Source organism: Lampetra planeri, chromosome 63 (assembly GCF_965212315.1).
Source record: "Lampetra planeri chromosome 63, kcLamPlan1.2.h2, whole genome shotgun sequence".
Taxonomy (NCBI): domain Eukaryota; kingdom Metazoa; phylum Chordata; class Hyperoartia; order Petromyzontiformes; family Petromyzontidae; genus Lampetra; species Lampetra planeri.
The window spans coordinates 2,984,176-3,007,537 of record NC_136169.1 but is presented as its reverse complement, the minus strand read 5'-3'; the positions used below and the strand labels follow the sequence as shown (position 1 = coordinate 3,007,537).

At 54.3% G+C, this 23,362-nt stretch overlaps 1 protein-coding gene across 1 annotated transcript in view; it reads left to right on the top strand.

The window, feature by feature from the left end:
• The first annotated feature begins 16,466 nt into the window (after positions 1–16,466).
• LOC144736807 (uncharacterized) overlaps positions 16,467–23,362 on the top strand; it is a 29,328-nt gene continuing 22,432 nt past the window's right edge. Inside the window, exons 1-2 of the mRNA XM_078619450.1 lie at positions 16,467–16,935; positions 22,408–22,853. Of these exons, the coding sequence (XP_078475576.1) occupies positions 16,482–16,935; positions 22,408–22,853 (900 nt within the window). The 5' untranslated portion in view covers positions 16,467–16,481. The remainder of the gene's footprint in view (positions 16,936–22,407; positions 22,854–23,362) is intronic.

Genomic DNA, 23,362 nt, shown 5'->3' with positions numbered 1-23,362 from the left:
TTGCAGTTGTGGCCGAAACGTCGTGAGAATTATTTTATGAAGTTTTTTTTTTATTACTTTATTATTTCCCTTCTACGTGACTTTACCGAAAGAACCAAGAAGATGAATCCCTGCAGTCACGAAAGCTTTAAATCGAAATATAAACGTCGTGATTTATTATTTTATTTTTATCATTTCTTTTATTAATTCTAATTTTATTATTTTACCTACGTGACTTTACCGAAAAAAACCTAAGAGTAAGAATCAGAGGATCCCGGATAACGATCCACGCGACCACGGGCAGAGAGACACGCAAATATGCAACAGGCATCGTCAGGGTCGGCATCGAACCGACGACCTCGCTACACAGGTAGCTCTTGCCCCCCGGCGTGGCTGGGGGGGGTGGGGGCACCTTTGTCTTTGCTCGTTACGCGCGTTCATTGCCTGGGGGATGTCTCGTCTCCCGGATGTTGGCGCGTCTCCCAGGGCAACGGTTCACCTGGGCACGCAGCTGGCTCCATAGGTGGAGATGTGGCAACGGGCTTAGAGGTGGAGTGGGGGTTGGGGGGGGTGTCTGTTTGGGGGGTGGGGAGGGTGGCTGTTTGTGGGGGGGGGGGCGAAGCGATTGAGGGGAGGGGTATTTAGGGTGAGGAGGGGGGGGGGGGTGAGGGGGGTGGCTGTTTGGGGGGTGGGGGGGGTGTTGGAGGGGGGCAAAACGGTTAAGGGGAGGGGTATTTGGGGTGAGGTGGGGGGTGGCTGTTTGGGGGGTGGGGGGGGCGAAGCGGTTGAGGGGAGAGGTATGTGGGGCGAGGTGTGGGGGGGCCCTCTGCTTTGCTACAACGAGGGAGGGGGGGTCGAACAACCAAAAATAACGAGAAGAGACAAAAACAATTCATTAGATTTTTTTGCAGGAGTAGTAGCAAACGAAGCACAAGACACAACTCGACATTTCAAGAAGTCTCCGCGCAATGCATTGTGGTGAACACGAGACGGCGTGGCCCTTTAATAGATAACATCACCACGAAATGCAGTCCCATTTCTTTTTTAAATCGCCACGTTGGGCTTCGGATTCGCAGGTTTACCGACCGCTGAGACTACAGCCTCTTAACCCCATGCCCCCCCACCCTCCGCTATGAATAACAAAAGACAAAGATCCCCCGTATAGCCTCAACGGACTGCTGGGGCAAGTGCTGTTAGCGAGCACCGATGAAGTCCGGCACGGCACGCGAGGGGGGGGGGGTGGTGGCGTTACCAGCACCACGCCCGGCCGCCTTTGTCTCCCCAGTGGCGATGTTTACTTCACACCGCACCAGGTAAACACACTTGTGGCTGAGTCGGGTTCGTAGGGCAGCGCGTCACCCGCCACACTACGGCTCCCCTATTAATAACAACCACAATAACAAACACACAACAACAACAGCAGCAGCAGCAGCAGCGGTAATGAGAATAACAATGGTCGGGGAAAATACAAAGTCTCCCTAGGGCGTGAGAGCGAGTTCCTGGCTGCTGTGATGTTTGGCCAATTCCCGGACCCTAAAACTAAACTTTAAGACAATTTTATTTTTAGTTCACCACTGTGGCTGTATAGGTATTTTTTTTCTTCTTCCAGAAGCGACCTGGCATATTGCAAATGATAGGTCTCAACGAAGTGGCTTATCATCATCACGTGTACATTTTATAGCAGACAAGTAACTCTAAACGCGTGGTGATGTTGATTCTAAATGTGGAGGGAAAATCCCGGAGGACCCGGAGAAAAATCCACGCGACCACAGGGAAAGATAGAGAGACACCGCAAACTCCAAATGTACAGGAATCGTCCGGGTCGGGATGGAACCCACGACCTCCTGTATACCAGGCGAGGTAGTTAACATCTCCTAGCCACCGTGGTAATGATGATGATGAGAGACAGAGAGAGACGCAGACTCCAAATTTACAGCAGCAGGCGTCAGGGTTTGGATCGAAGCCACGACCTCCTGTATACCAGGCGAGGTAGTTAACATCTCACAGCCACCGTGATGATGAGAAAGAGAGACACGCAAACTCCAAATATACAGCAGGCATCGTCAGGGTAGGGGTCGAACCCACGACCTCCTGTATACCAGGCGAGGTAGTTAACATCTCCTAGCCACCGTCGTGATGACGATGATGAGAGAGAGAGAGACGCAGACTCCAAATATACAGCAGCAGGCGTCAGGGTCGTGATGGAACCCACGACCTCCTGTATACCAGGCGAGGTAGTTAACATCTCCTAGCCGCCGTGGTGATGATGATGAGAGAGAGAGACGCAAACTCCAAATATACAGCAGGCATCGTCAGGGTAGGGATCGAACCCACGACCTCCTGTATATCAGGCGAGGTAGTTAACATCTCCTAGCCACCGTGATGATGATGATGAGAGAGAGAGAGACGCATACTCCAAATATACAGCAGCAGGTGTCAGGGTCGGGATCGAACCCACGACCTCCTGCATACCAGGCGAGGGAGATGACATCTCCTAGCAACAACAACAGCCGCACTTAAGCTGCATGTGGCATCATCTCTCGCTCTGCACGCAGCCCTTCTCGCAGTCCGACGGCCTCCGACGGGTAGCTGAGTCAATCTATGCCCCGCATGGACTGCTGCCGCTGGCGGTGCCCCTTTCAAAGATGTTGAGACGGGTTGTGATGTGAAGTGTGCCGAGCCTGTGTGCTGTATGAAGGTGGAGATGGCTCGCATGTTAAATGGGCTGCCTTAGTCACTCGCGCGCAGGCGATTTCCGTGTCACGGATGCGGAAACGCAACACGATGCGACCGCGGTTATCCCCCCCACCACCCCCACCCCCGCCACCGCCACCACCCCCACCGTCACCACCACCCCCACCGCCACCACTGCCCCCACCACCACCGCCACCACCACCCCCACCGCCACCACCGCCAGCACCCCCACCGCCACCACCACTCCCACCGCCACCACCGCCACCACCACCCCCACCGCCACCCGCACCGCCACCGCACGGCAAGAAGCCACTCGTGGGGCGACAGGCGCTGAAGCCCTCAGTTGTCACGTGGCTCGCGTGTCATAGGCAGCACGTGGCGAGCACGTGGCGAGAGGCTGCAGAGTGCGTGGAGGGGAGTGGAGTGAGATGAGAGGGGAGAGGCAGGAGGAGAGTTCGTGGAGGGGAGTGGAGTGAGATGAGAGGAACGGGGGAGGCAGCGGTGTGGACGGGGAGGCTGGAAGGAACGAGGGAGAACAGGAGGAACAGATGAGGAGAGAGAGCGAAGTTGGGAAGCCTCCATCCCTCCCCTCCCTCCCTCCCCTCCCCTCCCTCCCTCCCTCTCTGTTCCGTGAGAGCACGCGCGCGTTACCGAGTCGGCTGCCTGCCGGCGTCTGCCACCGCATTAAAGAGGCGATTCTTATCGCCTCTTATCCCGCCCGTCCTTATGCCTGGGGCGACCTTGCGCCTTACAGATTGAAGGAACAGGGATAGAGGGAGGGAGCGAAGGAGGGGGGGGGGTCAAGATTTTTTTGAAAAATAATTCGGGGGTTGTAATTACAAGCTGGGTCAGACCGAGTCCATTAAGTGAGCAATTTTTTATTTTATTTTTACGAAACCCACCGTGGGAGTTTTAGGATTAACAACAAACAATCTGACGCCGTCTTAACGGCGAACCACAAGCTTGTACGTTCACAGCGAGTGTCTAACTTGTGTCGGGCCCGAGTTGAAATCGCTCTCCGCTCTCCGGCTCCTTGCCACACACACACCCACACACCCACACAACAACAACCGCCATTCGCCACTAAGTGGCGGTGACTTCACCACGACGCTTGTGCCAGGCCATGCGCACCTTGAGGCCACGTGAAGTGTCGAACTCTTGCTGGCAGGAGGTCACGGGGCAGACCCAGGTGCCACACACCCACACACACACCCACACACACCCACACACACCCATACACCCACCCACACACACACCCACCCACACACACACCCACACACTCACCCACACACACATCCACGCACCCACACACACACCAACACACCCACACACCCACCCACACACACCCAGATACACACACCCACACACACACCCACACACCCATCCACCCACCCACACACCCACCCACACACCCACACACACACACACCCAAACACCCTTCCACCCACCCACACACACACCCACACACATACACACCCACACACCCACACACACCCACACACCCACACACACATATTTGCACAGGGTGGCAGTGGTGGGTGGGGTAGTGGTGGTTGTGGTGGTTGTAGTTGTGGGGGTGGTAGTGGTTGTGGGGAGCGGTAGTGTAGCGGTTAAAGCTCTGCACGACGAACCCAGCAACCCGAGTTGGATTCCCGCTCACGGCCAACACCAGCGACGATTATCTGAACCGGTCCTATACACTACATTATACACTACACTATACACTACTATACACTACACTTTACACTACACTATACACGGGCGGGTCGAGGCGGGGGGCGGGGGGCGGGGCTGGGGGGGGGGGGTCGCGAGGGCTGGGGGGGCGGGAGGCGGGGCTGGGCACGCCTTCCGCGCTGTACGAAAAGTGTTCCCCATTAGAAAAGTCGCGTTATAGCGAAAACGCGTCGTAGCGAAAACGCGTCGTAGCGAAAACGCGTCGTAGCGAAAACGCGTCGTAGCGATAACGCGTCATAGCGAAAACGCGTTGTAGCGAAAACGCGTCGTAGAGAAAACGCGTCGTAGCGAAAACGCGTCGTAGCGAAAACGCGTCGTAGCGAAAACGCGTCGTAGCGAAAACGCGTCGTAGCGATAACGCGTTATAGCGAAAACGCGTTGTAGCGAAAACGCGTCGTAGCGAAAACGCGTCGTAGCGAAAACGCGTCATAGCGAAAACGCGTTGTAGCGAAAACGCGTCGTAGCGAAAACGCGTCGTAGCGAAAACGCGTCGTAGCGAAAACGCGTTCTAGCGAAAACGCGTTGTAGCGAAAACGCGTTGTAGCGAAAACGCGTTGTAGCGCGAGCACCGCCACGCGTTTCCCCACTGAGAGCCCTTCTCTTGATGGGTAACTCCTCAATGTTTTTGTTGTTGGGGGGAGGGAGAGTCGGGGGGGGGAGGGGTGCGATGACTCCATCGGTGTGTGCCACGGGCTCCAGCCACGTGCTGTAGCCAGCATCTCTGCAGCGGACAGCGTTGACCTGCTGATGCTGCTGCTGCTGCTGTTAAATACATCCTCCTTCCAACCCCGCCAAGATAAACACAAAGACAAAAATTCTCTCGTATGACCTTTAACAGACTGCTGGGGCAAGTGCTGTTAGCGAGCATCTATGAAGGCCGGAACGGAACGCGAGGGGGGTGGGGTGGCCAGCACCACGCCCGGCCGCCTTTGTCTCCCCTGTGCTGATGTTTACACACCGCACCAGGTACTCATTTGAGGCTGAGTCGACCTAGGGGAGGCCCGGGACCGGTTCAGATAATCGTCACTGGTGTTGGCCATGAGCGGGAATCCAACTTGGGTGGTCGGGTTCGTAGTGCAGGGTGCAAACCGCTACACTACCGCTCCCCACAAGAAAAAAACACACGTGCAAGCACACACACGTGCACACACACACACACGTGCACGCACACACACGTGCACACACACACACACACGTGCACGCACACACACGTGCACACACACACACACATGCGCACACACACACGTGGACACACACACGTGCACACACACGTGCACACACACACACGTGCACGCACACACACGCGTGCACGCACACACACACGTGCACACACACACGTGCACATACACACGTGCACACACACACGTGCACACACACACGTGCACGCACACACACGTGCACACACACACACACGTGCGCGCACACACACGTGCACGCACACACACGCGCACACACACACACACACGTGCGCGCACACACACGCGCACACACACACACACGTGCACACACACACACGTGCACGCACGCTGCTTTATCGGTGACGTGTGGTTCCACACGTGCTCAGTTGGTCCTGCACGACGACAAAAAAACGGAACAAAAAACAACTTAAGGAACGCCAAGGGGGGGGGGGGAAGAGCATTTTTCTCAGATGTGCCCGATAGAATGTGCGGACATTCACGCGGCCCGCATGTGTGAGAGCCTCTGTGTGTGTGTGTCTGTGTGTGTGTGTGTCTGTGTGTGCCTGTGTGTGTGTGTCTGTGTGTGTGTCTCTGTGTATGTCTGTGTGTGTGTCTCTGTGTGTGTGTGTCTGTGTGTGTGACTGTGTGTGTGTCTGTGTGTGTGTGTGTGTCTGTGTATGTGTGTCTGTGTGTGTCTGTGTGTGTGTGTGTCTGTGTGTGCCTGTGTGTGTGTGTCTGTGTGTGTGTGTCTGTGTGTGTGTCTGTGTGTGTCTGTGTGTGTGTGTCTGTGTGTGTCTGTGTGTGTCTCTGTGTGTGTCTCTGTGTGTGTGTGTATGTGTGTCTGTGTGTGTCTGTGTGTGTGTGTGTCTGTGTGTGTGTCTCTGTGTATGTCTGTGTGTGTGTCTCTGTGTGTGTGTGTCTGTGTGTGTGACTGTGTGTGTGTCTGTGTGTGTGTGTGTCTGTGTATGTGTGTCTGTGTGTGTCTGTGTATGTGTGTCTGTGTGTGTGTGTCTCTGTGTGTGTGTGTCTCTGTGTGTGTGTGTGTCTGTGTGTGTCTGTGTGTGTGTGTCTGTGTGTGTGTCTCTGTGTGTGTCTGTGTGTGTCTCTGTGTGTGTCTCTGTGTGTGTCTCTGTGTGTGTATGTGTGTCTGTGTGTGTCTGTGTGTGTGTGTCTGTGTGTGTGTCTCTGTGTATGTCTGTGTGTGTGTCTCTGTGTGTGTGTGTCTGTGTGTGTGTCTCTGTGTGTGTCTGTGTGTGTGTCTGTGTGTGTGTCTCTGTGTGTGTCTGTGTGTCTGTGTGTGTCTCTGTGTGTGTCTCTGTGTGTGTCTCTGTGTGTGTCTGTGTGTGTGTATGTGTGTCTGTGTGTGTCTGTGTGTGTGTCTCTGTGTGTGTCTGTGTGTGTGTCTGTGTCTGTCTGTGTGTGTCTGTGTGTGTCTGTGTGTGTCTGTGTATGTGTGTCTCTGTGTGTGTGTGGTTAGCGCGCTGCACTAAGAATATGACGACCCAGGTTCGATTCCCGATCACGGCCAACACCAGTGACGATTATCTGAATCGGTCCTGAGCCACGGTGGTCAGATGTCAACTACCTCGCCTGGTATACAGGAGGTCGTGGGTTCGATCCTGACCCTGACGCCTGCTGCTGTATATTTGGAGTTTGCGTGTCTCTCTCTCTCTCATCATCATCACGGTGGCTAGGCGATGTTAACTACCTCGCCTGGTCTACAGGAGGTCGTGGGTTCGATCCCGACCCTGACGCCTGCTGCTGTGTATTCGGTGTTTGCGTGTCTCTCTCTCTCTCTCCCTCCCCGTGGTCGCGTTGATTTTTCTCCGTATTCCCCGGGTCTTCCCTACAGATTTAGAAACGTGCATTTGTATTATTTGCGTTAATTTGCTGCGAAAAAATGTCCACATGATGAGCCGCTTTGTTGAACTATCACTTGTAGCCAGGTCACATCAAGCGGGCTTTGACTGGTAAGATAAAAACAATGTTTAGTTTAATTTGCATATATATTTGTACGTGATTGATGTACCTTTCCTATGCATTGCGCTCCTATCGATGTTTAGCACTGTCTGTTGTTGTAGCGTCTTGATCCGCTCCTACTGGAGATCTGTGAAAAAATATATTTGGGGCCGTCCATAAATGACGTCACGCAACTAGAGGAGGGGGGGGGGTGGTCAGACATTTGTGACGATGTGTGACGAGGGAGGGGGGGGTTTGAGAAATGTGACGTCACATCAAAATGCGCAACTTTAAATAAATATAGACAACACGTTCTACTTAATTAAATAGACTTTTTAATAAATGTTTTCTCCTGCAACATCAGAGTGCAGCGCCACATTAAAACGCACTACAATGACAATAGTTTAAAGCGATTTGAAGCATGTTTTTTTTAGGGGGGGGGGGGCAAAGCTTTGTGACGTCATACTTGAGGGGGGAGGGGTCTGACTTTTTGTGACGCCGTGTGACGAGGAGGGGGGGGGGTCAAAAACCGTCCAAAATCGCGTGACGTCATTTATGGACGCCCCGTTTATAGCTCATAGGGTTCCTGCGGTATAAATAAATATTCTGATTCTGCGTGCTGTGCCTACCTTCATAGGTGCCCGCTCGCAGCACTTGCCCCAACAGTCTGTTAAGAGGTTATGCAGTACGGCGGGAGCTTTTGTCTGTGTGTCTGTGTGTCGTGTGTGTGTGTGTTTCCCATGTCCGTGTGGCACACACATGTTGCGTGAGTTGCCACACGTGGTGGCCACATTTTTGGACGTCAGCGTGCCAACCGCCTGGCTCTCATTACCCCCCCTCCCTCCGCCCACGCCCCCACCTGAGCATCGAGTGTAAAATGTTTTTTTTTTAAATGATAACCAGAGCACGATCGTGAATTGTTGTTGTTGTTGTGCCGGGCATGGTTCGAATTAGATTCATATTCTTAGGTTTTTTCGGTAAAGTCACGTAGGTAAAAAAATTAATTAAAATTAATAAAAGTAAAATAAAAATAAAATAAAAATCACGACGTTTCGGAGGCAACACAAGCCCCCGTCTTCAGGTGGAACCGTCACAACACGATAGCTGTATCAAGTGAGAGAAATTCCAAAAAACTGTATTTTTATTCAATTTTTATTTAACTTTTATTAATTTTAATTATTAATTTACCTACGTGACTTTACCGAAAAAAACCTAAGAATATGAATCCTTGCAGTCACGAAAGCTTCAAATCTAGAATCGAATTAGATTATTAGATTAGACCGCATGGCGCGGCATGGGAATGACAGCAGCAGAATAGGCGATTCTAGTGGTGGGTTATACTGGTAGGAACCTCCTGGTTACACCAGCCCACAGGGGATTATTGTGTCCGTCGTGCAGGGAGGGGCTGGGTGGGGAGGGTGGGGCTGGGTGGGGAGGGTGGGGCTGGGTGGGGAGGGTGGGGAGGGGCTGGGTGGGGAGGGGAGGGTGGGGAGGGGCTGGGTGGTTAGGGGAGGGTGGGGTGGGGCTGGGTGGGGTGGGGCTGGGTCGGGGCTGGGTCGGGGGTGGGAGGGAGGGGCTGCGTGGGGAGGGTGGGGCTGGGTGGGGAGGGGAGGGTGGGGGGTGGGGAGGGTGGAGCTGGGTGGGGAGGGGCTGGTCACCCCGTGGTGCCCTTATAAAACTCAACGTTTAACCTACTCACGCCGGCTTGTGCCCGCCCTCACAGTCGGCCAATATTTGCGGAATACACCACGCCGCCGTTGACCCTGGCCATTGACCGAGCAACCCAACGTTCCTACCAGCTCCCTCCGCAGCAATGTGTTTTTCGTGTGTGTGTGTGCTTTTTTTTTGTTGTTGCCAGATCATTCAAATGATTGGTGCGAGTCAGCTCGCTCAAGGAAGGTTTGGGGAGTTCAGTGGTGGGCGGGTAAACTCTGGGCTGGGGTCCACTTCAGTGTACTTCGAATTCCTTGACGATGTCTCCTTCCGTCTCCTCCTCCTCCTCCCAACGGAGACGTCCCTCCACTCCATCACTCGCCCAACTTGTTCTGTTTTTAAATCCTTTATATTAAGTTCACTTGCTTGCTTGCTTGCGCGCTTACGACCGTGCAAATCTTTCGGTCGTTTTTTAACCCACTTCCCGTGATCCAATCGAGCTGACATTTTGCACACAGACTCGTTGTGCGTGACAATTTATTTTCGTGAAAAAAATTTCCAAAATTTCCCACTTCTTAGGAAAAGAAACATTTCATATTTAATTTAAAATACCAATGTGATAAAAATGAAACTTTTACTCAAGAAAAACAGAAATGAATAATAAAATAAAACCGATGCCACGCATATAAAGGATTTATAGTGAAAAACTTTGTTTTACGGGTTAATTTTTATGCTTCGGTAACGCCGCCACCTCACTGGATCATTCCGCCTCACTGCCGCATCACGGTGCCGCTCAGCTGAAGCAGCTCCAGATAGTCGTTGGTCATCGGCCGCTCAGAAACCGCGTTATAACGGGCACGTTTCCGCGTTATAACGGGCGCGTTCTGCGCTATAACGGGCGCGTTCTGCGTTATAACGGGCGCGTTCTGCGTTATAACGGTGCGTTCTGCGTTATAACGGTGCGTTCTGCGTTATAACGGGCGAGTTCTGCGTTATAACGGTGCGTTCTGCGTTATAACAGCGCTCGTTCTGCATTACAATGGGTGCGTTCCGCATTATAACGAGCGCGTTTTGCGTTATAACGGTGCGTGTTCTGCTTTATAACGGGCGCGTTCTGCGTCATAATAGTGCACGTCCCGCGAAAACGTGTCGTGATGTGAACACCGCCACGCGTTAGGCGAGGACTTGCCATACGGGGGTTTCCCGTCTTCGAGATTCGACATATCCGGCACCAAACTATAGCAGAAGGGGGGGAAAAATATACCGAAATTGTCCGTTTCAAAACGTAAAAAAAAATCCGTAAAAACAACTACATCTTTTAACCAGAATCTCACACCTAGTCTAGACTGCAGACACACATTTCGGTTACCATGCCAATTGATGTTGGGGAGGGGTGGTGAGTGGATGAGTTTGGTGGGGTAGGAGGAATGATGGAGGGGGGTACTCAGAGCAGGGGTTCACCAGATGGCTGGGCAAGGTGCCAGGTCTCACACCTGTTGTGTGAGCGAGCGAGCGAGCGGGCAAGGAGCGGAGAGACTGAGTGAGTGAGTGTGTCGGAGTGGGGGGGGGGTAGGGAGCGGTGGTGCAGCGGTCAGAGCACTGCGCCTAGGCAGCCGGGCGACACGGGTTCGATTTCTCGTTCACGGACAACACCGGTGACGAATATTATCTGAAGCGGTCCCGGGCTTCCCCTAGGTCGACTCAGCCTCTGATGAGTACCTGGTGTGATGTGTAAATATCGCCGCTAGGGAGACAAAGGCGGCCGGGCGTGGTGCTGGCCACCCACCCCCTCATGTGCCGTGCCGGCCTTCGTGATTGCTCGCTAACGGCACTTGCCCCTACCAGTCTGCTAAGGCTACACGGGGGATCTTTGTCTTGTTTGCGTGTGCACGTGGGCGCGCATATGCGTGCGCGTGCGTGTGTACGCACTGGGTCACGTGACTGGATCACGTGGCTTGCCACCCGCTCTTCTGGACATCCGTGAAAAATCACAAAAAACAACAAAGCTTCGTAGTCATCTTCTTGGTTCTTTCGGTAAAGTCACGTAGAAAGGAAATAATAAAATAATAAAAATAAAACATAAAATGTTATCTTCTTGGTTCTTTCGGTAAAGTCACGTAGAAGGGAAATAATAAAATAATAAAAATTTTACGTTAAATTTGTTTTTATTACTTTATTATTTCCCTTCTTCGTGACTTTACCGAAAGAACCAAGAAGATGAATCCCTGCAGTCACGAAAGCTTTACATCGAAAAGCTTCGTAGCTCATCGGATTCCTCCGGTACAAAATCAAGATTCTGATCGTGGGGTCGGTCTCGCCCAGGCTCCAGCCCACAGGCTCCGAGCCGCAGGGGCTCCCTGGAGGCCCTATGGCTCAGCCCCCCAGCGCCAGCTGTTCCCCCACAGCCGCCCGGCTCCCTCCTCTCTCTCTCTCTTCTTCGATCAGTGGAAACAAGAAGATGCTCGGTGTAGTAGGCACTTTGCTTCGTTCATTATTTCGTAAAAAATATTTTTTTTTGCTTTATGTAAACCCCCACCTCTCGCTCACTCTCTCGCTCGCCCTCTCGCTTTTTCTCTCGCTCGCTCTCTCGGTCGCTCTCTCGGTCACTCTCTCGCTCACTCTCTCGCTCACTCTCTCGCTCACTCTCTCGCTCACTCTCTCGGTCACTCTCTCGGTCACCCTCTCGCTCACCCTCTCGGTCACTCTCTCGGTCACTCTCTCGCTCACCCTCTCGGTCACTCTCTCGGTCACCCTCTCGCTCACTCTCTCGCTCACCCTCTCGGTCACTCTCTCGGTCACTCTCTCGGTCACCCTCTCGCTCACCCTCTCGGTCACCCTCTCGGTCACTCTCTCGCTCACCCTCTCGGTCACTCTCTCGGTCACCCTCTCGCTCACTCTCTCCCTCGCTCACTCTCTCGCTCACTCTCTTTCTCTGGAGGGGGGGGGGGCTGCCGCTGCCTCTATCTGTTGCTGCCCCCCCCCACTAATACTACCCCCTCCCTAACCCCCCACCCTCCCCCCTTGTTCTTCCCAGGATAGACTGAACCTGTTGCGCTTACCACCCAAATTAGGTGGTGGGGGGTGGCAGGTGGCAGAGTGACTCTCGCTACTCGCATGATCGGCGCTCCCTTGGTCGCTCGCTCGCTCATTCACTCATTCGCCCACTCTCTCTCGCTTCCTTTCGTTCCCTCTCGCTCTCTCTTTCTACCTCTTTCGCTCATTCACCCCCCCCCCCAACTCTCTCTCTCGTTCTCTTTCGTTCCATCTCGCTCTCTTTTTTTTATTGTATTTTTTTTATTTTTTTTCGTCTTTTTTTTATAACTTTGCTTCATGTAAACCCCCATCTCTCGCTCACTCTCTCGGTCGCGCTCTCGCTCACTCTTCGCTCACTCTCTCGCTCACTCTCTCGGTCACTCTCTCGGTCACTCTCTCGCTCACTCTCTCGGTCACTCTCTCGCTCACTCTCTCGGTCACTCTTTCGCTCACTCTCTCGCTCACTCTCTCGGTCACTCTCTCGCTCACTCTCTCGGTCACTCTTTCGCTCACTCTCTCGCTCACTCTCTCGGTCACTCTTTCGCTCACTCTCTCGGTCACTCTTTCGCTCACTCTCTCGCTCACTCTCTCGGTCACTCTCTCGCTCACTCTCTCGGTCACTCTCTCGCTCACTCTCTCGGTCACTCTTTCGCTCACTCTCTCGCTCACTCTCTCGGTCACTCTTTCGCTCACTCTCTCGGTCACTCTCTCGCTCACTCTCTCGCTCACTCTCTCGGTCACTCTCTCGGTCACTCTCTCGCTCACTCTCTCGGTCACTCTCTCGCTCACTCTCTCGGTCACTCTTTCGCTCACTCTCTCGCTCACTCTCTCGGTCACTCTTTCGCTCACTCTCTCGGTCACTCTCTCGGTCACTCTCTCGGTCACTCTCTCGGTCACTCTCTCGGTCACTCTTTCGCTCACTCTCTCGCTCACTCTCTCGGTCACTCTCTCGCTCACTCTCTCGCTCACTCTCTCGCTCACTCTCTCGGTCACTCTCTCGCTCACTCTCTCGCTCACTCTCTCGGTCACTCTCTCGCTCACTCTCTCGCTCACTCTCTCGCTCACTCTCTCGCTCACTCTCTCGCTCACTCTCTCGGTCACTCTCTCGCTCACTCTCTCGCTCACTCTCTCGGTCACTCTCTCGGTCACTCTCTCGCTCACTCTCTCGGTCACTCTCTCGCTCACTCTCTCGCTCACTCTCTCGGTCACTCTCTCGCTCACTCTCTCGGTCACTCTCTCGCTCACTCTCTCGCTCACTCTCTCGGTCACTCTCTCGGTCACTCTCTCGCTCACTCTCTCGGTCACTCTCTCGCTCACTCTCTCGCTCACTCTCTCGGTCACTCTCTCGCTCACTCTCTCGCTCACTCTCTCGGTCACTCTCTCGGTCACTCTCTCGGTCACTTTCTCGCTCACTCTCTCGCTCACTCTCTCGCTCACTCTCTCGCTCACTCTCTCGCTCTCTCTCTCGGTCACTCTTTCTTTCGTTCCCTCACCGTGGCGTGCGCGATGACCACCACCACAACCACGTGACTTTTATTTCGTGTTGTGCGCGGTGCTTTTAGCGCCACAGCGCGTGGATTTGTAGCGTTTATTTTAATTTGTTTGCCGGTGACTTTGTGTATTTCGTATCGAAATCGCCTCCAGTGCTGTTGCTGCTGGCAGCAATAAAAGTTGTTTGAAAGTATTTCGTTCCCTCTCGCTCGCTCGCTCTCCCACTCTCGCTTTCGTCCTCTCGCTCTGCCATGCTCGCTGACTCCCTCTCTCGCCTGGTATACAGGTGTAGCTCTTCATTGGTACCTCATTTGCCAGTAAAAAATATGATAATTGTTTTTTACCATTTTATCTGGCAACACAACTGACACCTTTTTACGAGGAGTCATGTTTGCATAGACCACAATACCTGCAGTCATAATGCAAACAAAAAACATAACTCTGATAATGTATGCACTGTCCTTGAAGTTGATTGGTCCACACCCGAGACAGCTTTCCTTAGAGCCTAGTCTCACATGGTGTTGGACCAGATGACGCCAAAAGGCGTACAACTCAAAGACAGCGCACCATCAGAGTATTGAGAGCTCGGGGTGAGCATTTACACTATGAGACATCTCCTTTACCAGTGGCAAAATATAGTAATAGGTTTTTACCCTTTCAACTGGTACAAAAACTGACACCTTTATACAAGGCATCATATTTGCAATAACCACAACACAAGCAGTCAAAATGCAAACAAAAATAAACAACTCTGATAATCTTAATTTTGGAGCTTTCGTGACTGCAGGAATTATTCTTTGGTTTTTTCGGTAAAGTCACGTATAAAGATAAAATAATAAATTAAATAATAGCATACGACGTTTCGATTGCAACACAAGCAATCATCATCAGGTATAATGAAATAGCGACATAGAATCTAACCAGAAAACTATAGACAGACATATAAGCAGACAGATATCACCAAGATACATAGAGAGAGCAACCCAGGTACAGAGAGGGGTGATCGTCTCTGTGGGGTGGCCTTAAATAGACAGAGGCCACCCCACAGAGACGATCACCCCTCTCTGTACCTGTGTTGCTCTCTCTATGTATCTTGGTGATATCTGTCTGCTTATATGTCTGTCTATAGTTTTCTGGTTAGATTCTATGTCGCTATTTAACTCTGATAATGCCGCGACCAGCCAAAAGCAGCCGCCGCTCGCGAGGATGACCCGAGTTTATTAGCTCCTTTGACGAGATCAGCATTTGCCCCTGAGAGTTTGTCAAGGCTGTACGGCGGAATCCGTTTTTATCTTTTTTTATTTGTGTGTCTTCTTGGTTCTTTCGGTAAAGTCACGTAGAAGGGAAATAATAAAATAATAAAAACAAACAAATTTTCCATTATTTTATTATTTCCCTTTTAAGAAAGAAAAATAAAACGTAGAAGGGAAATAATAAAATTTAAAAAAAATGCTTTATTTTTATTATTCTATTATTTCCTTTCTACGTTTTCTTTGTCTTTTTATAATTTTATTATTTCCCTTCTACGTGACTTTACCGAAAGAACCAAGAAGACGAATCCCTGCAGTCACGAAAGCTTTAAATCGAAACGTGTGTTGGTGTGTGTGTGTTTGTTTTCTTTGGCGTGCAGACAGCTTCGGCAGGGCGAGCAGCAGCGGCAGCATGCCAGACTCCCCGGTGGACGTGAAGGTTCCAGCCCGATCCAGCGCCACTCCTCCAGCCATGCCTCCACCTCCTGCCGCAGTCGCACAGGGAGCCCCGCGAGCCAGCACCTACACACCCACCGCCAGTACGTGCGGCGCACACACATGCACCTACACGCCCACCGCCAGTACGTGCGGCGCACACACACGCACCTACACGCCCACGTGCTGCGCACACGCACTCATCCACGCCCACGTGCTGCGCACACGCACTCATCCACACGCCCACCGCCAGTACGTGCGGCGCACACACACGCACCTACACGCCCACCACCAGTACGTGCGGTGCACACGCACGCACCTACACGCCCACGTGCGGCGCACACGCACGCACCTACACGCCCACCACCAGTACGTGCGGCGCACACGCACGCACCTACACGCCCACGTGCGGCGCACACACACGCACCTACACACCCACCGCCAGTACGTGCGGCGCACACACACGCACCTACACGCCCACCGCCAGTACGTGCGGAAACCACGCACTCATCTACACGCCCACCGCCAGTACGTGCGGCGCACACACGCACCTACACGCCCACCGCCAGTACGTGCGGCAACCACGCACGCACCTACACGCCCACCACCAGTACGTGCGGTGCACACGCACGCACCTACACGCCCACGTGCGGCGCACACGCACGCACCTACACGCCCACCACCAGTACGTGCGGCGCACACGCACGCACCTACACGCCCACGTGCGGCGCACACGCACGCACCTACACGCCCACGTGCAGTGCGCACGCACGTACCTACACGTCCATGTGCGGCGCGCACGCACGCACCTACACGCCCATGTGCGGCGGACACGCACGCACCTACACGCCCACGTGCGGCGGACACGCACGCACCTGCACGCCCACGTGCTGCACACATACGCGCACCTACACGCCCACGTGCAGCGGACACGCACGCACCTACACGCCAACCGCCAGTACGTGCGGCGCACATGCACGCACCTACACGCCCCCGCCAGTACGTGCGGCGGACACGCACGCACCTACACGCCCCCGCCAGTACGTGCAGCGGACACGCACGCACCTACACGTCCATGTGCAGCACGCACGCATGCACCTACACGCCCATGTGCAGCGGATACGCACTCATCTACACGCCCACCGCCAGTACGTGCAGCGGTGACGCACGCACCTACACGACCACGTGCGGCGCACATGCACGCACCTACACGCCCACCGCCAGTACGTGCGGCGCACACGCACGTACCTACACGCCCACGTGCGGCGCACACGCACGCACCTACACGTCCATGTGCAGCGCACACGCACGCACCTACACGCCCACGTGCGGCGCACACGCATGCACCTACACGCCCATGTGCAGCGCACACGCACGCACCTACACGTCCATGTGCGGCGGGCACGCACACACCTACACGTCCACGTGCGGCGCACACGCACGCACCTACACGCCCACGTGCAGCGTGCACGCACGCACCTACACGCCCACGTGCGGCGCACACGCACGCACCTACACGCCCACCGCCAGTACGTGCGGCGCACACGCGCGCAGGTGAGATCAGAGCCGTCCCTCGGGTAGACGGCGAATCTGGGCGAGAGCCCTGGGCCCCGCGCTTGTGTGAAGAGGGGGGGAGGGGGGGGATCGCGTGTTCGACGTCACGGCGTCATCAGATGCAATGCTTCCGATTGAGTTTGAAGGCGACGGGAGGGAGGGGGAGGGTCAGCACGCAGTGCAGCCTGCCCTGGGCCCCACACTGCCCGTCCCTGGGGGTGACCCTGTAACGACGGTGTCACGAGAGAGAGAGAGGGGGTGGGAGAGGCAATGTAGAGAGAGAGAGAAGAAATGAGAGCGTCATCTCTGATGGACATTGACATCTGTGTCCCCCGGTGGTGCGCGTGAGTTCGCGGGTATTTTTCGCGCGTGTGTGCGCGTGTGTCAGTCCGCGTGTGTGCTCGTGTGTGTCAGTCCGCGTGTGTGCGCGTCTGTCAGTCCGCGTGTGTGCGCGTGTGTGTCAGTCCGCGCGTGTGCGCGTGTGTCAGCCCGCGCGTGTGCGCGTGTGTCAGTCCGCGTGTGTGCCGCGTGTGTCAGTCCGCGTGTGTGCGCGTGTGTCAGTCCGCGTGTGTGCGCGTGTGTCAGTCCGCGTGTGTGCGCGTGTGTCAGTCCGCGTGTGTGCGCGTGTGTCAGTCCGCGTGTGTGCGCGTGTGTCAGTCCGCGTGTGTGCGCGTGTGTCAGTCCGCGTGTGTGCGCGTGTGTCAGTCCGCGTGTGTGCGCGTGTGTCAGTCCGCGTGTGCGCGCGTGTGTCAGTCCGCGTGTGTGCGCGTGTGTCAGTCCGCGTGTGTGCGCGTGTGTCAGTCCGCGTGTGTGCGCGTGTGTCAGTCCGCGTGTGTGCGCGTGTGTCAGTCCGCGTGTGTGCGCGTGTGTCAGTCCGCGTGTGTGCGTGTGTGTCAGTCCGCGTGTGTGCGCGTGTGTCAGTCCGCGTGTGTGCGCGTGTGTCAGTCCGCGTGTGTGCGCGTGTGTCAGTCCGCGTGTGTGCGCGTGTGTCAGTCCGCGTGTGTGCGCGTGTGTCAGTCCGCGTGTGTGCGCGTGTGTCAGCCCGCGCGTGTGCGTGCGTGTGTGGGGAGCGGGGGTGCAGCGGTTAGCGCGCTGCGCTACGAACCTCGCGAGCCCCGGGTTCGATTCCCGCTCCGGGCCAACATCGGTGACGATTATCTGAACTGGTCCTGGGCCTCCCCTAGGTCGACTCAAATGAGTACCTGGCGCGGTGCGTAAAAACATCGCCACTAGGGAGACAAAGGCGGCCGGGCGTGGTGCTGGCCACCCATCCCCTCGCGTGCCGTTCTGGCCTTCATAGGTGCCCGCTAATGGCACTTGCCCCAACAGTCTGTTGCAGGCTATGCGGGGGATCTTTGCGTGGGGAGCGGAGGTGCAGCGGTTAGCGCATTTCGTGACGAACTCCGGCGCACCCGAGTTCGATTCCCGGCCACGGCCACCGTTCACCGGTTCACGATCATCATCTGAGCCGGTCCTGCGCCCACACTCGCTCACCTCGGGGTCGACTTAGCAGCTTTAAATGAGCACCCGCTTATGATGCGTGTTAAACATCGGCAGTTAGGGAGACAAAGGCGGCCGGGCGCGGTTCTGGCCAACCATCCCCGTTCGTGCGCAGTGCCCGCCTTCATGGGTACGGCCGCACTCCGCGAACGGCACTTGCCCCGAAAAATCCGTTGAGGCTACACGGGGGATCTTTGCCTGTGCGATGCATGTATAAATAAGCAAGCGGGTACCCATGGAGCCATCGGAGGGCGGGCGACTCGGGACGGGGCTGGCTCGGTGATAGCCGTCGTATTTGCAGAGCACGCGCACACTTTTTAGGGCAAGCCACGATTCCAGTTCTAAATTTAAATGCCACCACCACCACCAGCCAGCCAGCCACCACCAACCAACCAGCCACCACCTACCGCCACCAACGGCCCACCAATCATCACTCGCCAACAACCACCACCACCCAACACCACACACCCACCATCAACCACTACCACCACCAACTCGCCACCACCAACCAGCCACCAGCCACCACCACCAGCCACCCACCAATCACCACTCGCCAACAACCACCACCACCCACCACCACCCACCCATCACCAACCACTACCACCACCAACCCGCCACAACCAACCAACCAGCCACCACCCACCACCACCAACCACCCACCAATCATCACTCACCACCACCACCCAACATCACCCACCCATCACCAACCACCACCACCACCAACCAGCCACCACCCACCGCCACCAACCACCCACCAATCATCACTCACCACCAACCACCACCCACCACCAATCACCACCACCACCACCAACCCGCCTCCACACACCATCATCTACCACCAACCAACAACCACCACCCACCCATCACCCACTATCAACCACCGCCGTCACGTCCCAAGACGTAACAGGTAACAAGAACAACAACAACAATGTCAACAACCTGTAACGCCTAGCCGCCCCTGCACTACGAACCCGGCGACCCGAGTTCGATTCCCACTCACGTCTGCCAACACCAAGTGACGATTATCCGAACCGGTCCTGGGCCTCCCCTGGGTAGACTCAGCCTCAAATGAGTACCTGGTACGGCGTGTAAAACATCGCCACTGGGGAGACAAAGGCGGCGGGGCGTGGTTTCTGGCCACCCCCACCCCCTCGTGTGCCGTTCCGGCCTTCATGCTGCTCGATAACAGCACTTGTCATGAGGCTATACGGGGGATCTTTGTCTTTGTGTGTGGGGGGGGGGCAAGGGGAGGGGGAAGGTGGTGGTGGTGGGGACGGCAGTGATTGCGTCTCGCTGAGCCCGATGACAGCAGCAAGGCAGGTGGCGGCCACTGCGGTGAAAGGAATGAGCGATGCAGAGGGGAGGCCGAGAGAGAGAGGCGAGTGGGTGGGGGGGGTAGGAAGCGGTAGGGGAGAGCGGCAGACAGGCTGGGTGGCAGAGAGAGAGAGGAGAATCAGAATGTTTTAGACTGCAGCAGGAGGAGGAATCCGATGAGCTATGAAGCTCTTTGTCACAGATGTCCAGTGTGGGCACGGGGGCTCAGCGAACGAGACGCAAATAAACGATAGGAGTGCAAAATAGAGCAACAGGTGAGCAAGTCACCAACTACAAATCAATGATAAACGACTTCATGATATAAGTCCGATTTGTCAAGCTTGAGCAAGGCAGAAAAAATTAACCCGTAAAAACAAAGTTTTTCAATATAAATCCTTTATATTCGTGGCATCGGTTTGATTTTATTATTCATTTCTGTTTTTCTTGAGTAAGAGTTTCATTTTTATCACATTGGTATTTTAAATTAAATATGAAAAAAAAAATCCCAAAAAGTGGAAAATAAATTGTCACGCACAACGAGTCTGTGTGCAAAATGTCAGCTCGATTGGATCACGGGAAGTGGGTTAAAAAATGACCGAAAGATTTGCACGGTCGTAAGCGCGCAAGCAAGCAAGCAAGTGAACTTAATATAAAGGATTTAAAAAAAAAACAGTCCCAGACCAGAACCTCCCAGTTCAACCATTCTACACAACAAAGACTCATTCCTGGCAGTGATTTCAGCCGCACCACCTCTACATAACAAAAGGCTCAGTCCCATTTACACGAACCTTTACAGCAGCCGCACCTAGTTTACACAACAAAGGCTCATTCCTAGCAGCGTGCTTCAGCCGCACCGAACCTCACAAAAATAATATCCAGGTGCCTACCTTGGCCCCTCCCACCCTCAACCAGTATATATACAAGGACTGTTTTCTTGGAATTTCTCTTCACTTGATACAGCAATCGTGCGGTGACGGTTCCACCTGAAGACGGAAGCTTGTGTTGCCTCCGAAACGTCGTGATTTTTATTTTTATTTTACTTTTATAAATTTTTAATTTTAATTTTTACCTACGTGACTTTACCGAAAAAAACCTAAGAATATGTCCCAGACCACACAAAGATAAACGATTTTAATTTCCGATTTTTATTTCACCAGGTAGGGCCCAATTCAGCTGTGTAGCTCTTTTAAAATCCTTTATATTAAGTGAACTTGCTTGCTTGCTTGCGACCGTGCAAATCTTTCGGTCGTTTTTAACCCACTTCCCGTGATCCAATCGAGCTGACATTTTGCACACAGACTCGTTGTGCGTGACAATTTCTTTTCGTGAAAAATTTTTTCCAAAATTTTACACGTTTTAGGTAAAAATGTTTTTTTTTATTTAATTACCAATTGCTTAATGGTGGCAGGCAATCATCTGACCCATAGGTGGCAGCCATCTCAAGCCAGAGGACGAGAGGACTCTAGCCGCCCGTTTCAAAGACCAATGTGGGCTGGGTTGTGGCCCATTGAACACGCATATTAAGGATTTATAGTAAAAAACTTTGTTTTTACGGGTTAATTTTTTCAGAAGCGACATGGCCATCACGAGTTATAGCTCAACGAAGCGGACTCGTCGTTTAGGAAACGCATTGCGTCCAAACACTCCGAACGCACGTGACGTTGATTCTAAATGTGGGCGAAAGAAACGGAGGACCCGGAGAAAAATCCACGCGACCACGGGTAGACTTTTTGACTTTTTAAACAACTTTTATTGCCGCCAGCAGCAACAGCACTGGAGGCGATTTCGATATGAAACACACAAAGTCACCAGCAAACAAATGAAAATGAACGCTACAAATCGACGCGCTGTGGCGCTAAAAGCACCGCGCACAACGCGAAAGAAAAGTCACGTGGTGGTGGTGGTTGTGGTGGTCATCGCGCACGCCACGGTGACGAGCGAGCGCTTCAGAAGGTGAACACCACGAGGGTGCCGTCCACGCAGGTTACAGAGAGGGGCTTGTCCGGCTCCTCAGCGTTCGAAGAAGACGTGCACATCACCGTCATGTGTGTGGTACATGGCGTGCTCCAGCCGGAGCCGCGCATTAAGCAGGCCTCTGAACACTGGAAGCACAGAGCAGCCGTCAGTGTCACCTTCCAGTATCTTTCTCGTACTGTACACCACCATCTTCGCCTGAGCACAGGAATTCCACGTTACTGTGGCGGTGGCCAGTCCATCCGCACAAGCACTTGCGTTGGCTCCACGAATCCACGGCGATGCTCTGTCTCTTTCTCTCTCCCCCCGTCTCAGAATGGTGTGAATGTTGAAACTCACAACAACAACAACATCAACAAGATCAACAACAAATTAGTTCGTTCACGCGAAACCCACGTACCCAGCCGGGTACGGGTACCCGTTCCCTACCCGTACCCTACCCGAAATGAGTGACAAACGGTTACTCACCAGTGAATCACGGCTTACCCGTACCCGTACCCGGCCGCACCAGGGTCGCAAACGGGTACCCGTACCTGGCCGGGTACGGGTAGCCGGGTATCGGGTAGGGTACGGGTATCGGGTACCCGGTTGCGACCTCTGGGTCCTACACGTGTCCTCCAAGCTCACGCGGTCGTTCCCGCCCCCGCGTGTTTGCGCAGTGATCAACGGTGGCTCCAGCCACTCGCCCACCGCTGCCTCCATCGGAGGGTCTCCCTCGTCCCCTCCGCACGGCTACCACGGACCGTCGCCCTCGCCCTCGTCTGGGTCCTCATCCTCCTCCTCCTCGCTGTCTTCGTCAACGTCGTCGTCTGCGTCACTCTCCTTGTCCGCCGCGTCAACACTCGGACAGCAGCAGCAGCAGCACCACCAGTCACAGCATCACCACCATCACCACCACCACAACCACCACAGCAACCAACAGCATCATCATCATCAGCAGCAGCATCATCCGCAGCAGCAGCACCATCAGCAGCCGGTGCCGGCGGCTTGCGGAGCCAGGCAGCTGAGCAAGTTGAAGAGATTCCTGGCGACGCTGCAACAGTTCGGTTCCGACATCTCGCCCGAGATCGGAGAGCGAGTGCGAGGATTGGTGCTCGGACTCGTGGTGAGTCTCTCTGGGTGTGTGGTGTGTGTGTGTGTACACGTGTGTGTGTGTACACGTGTGTGTACACGTGTGTGTGTACACGTGTGTCCATGTGTGTCCGAGTGTGTGTGTGTACGCGCGTGTGTCCGGGTGTGTCCGGGTGTGTACACGTGCGTGTGTGTGTGTGTACACGTGTGTGTCCATGTGTGTCCGGGTGTGTGTGTGTGTGTACACGTGTGTGTGTGTGTACACGTGTGTGTGTGTGTGTGTACGCGTGGGGAGCGGTGGTGTAGCAGTCCGCGTGCTGCGCTACGAACCCGGCGACCCGAGTTCAATTCCAGCTCACGGCCACCACCAGTAACGATTATCTAAACCAGTCCTGGGCCTCCCCTAGGTCGACTCAGCCTCAAATGAGTACCTGGTGCGGTGTGTAAAACATCGCCTCTAGAGAGACAAAGGCGGCCCGGCGTGGTTGCTGGCCACCCACCCCCTCGTGTACCTGCCTTCATAGGTGCTTGCTCACAGCACTT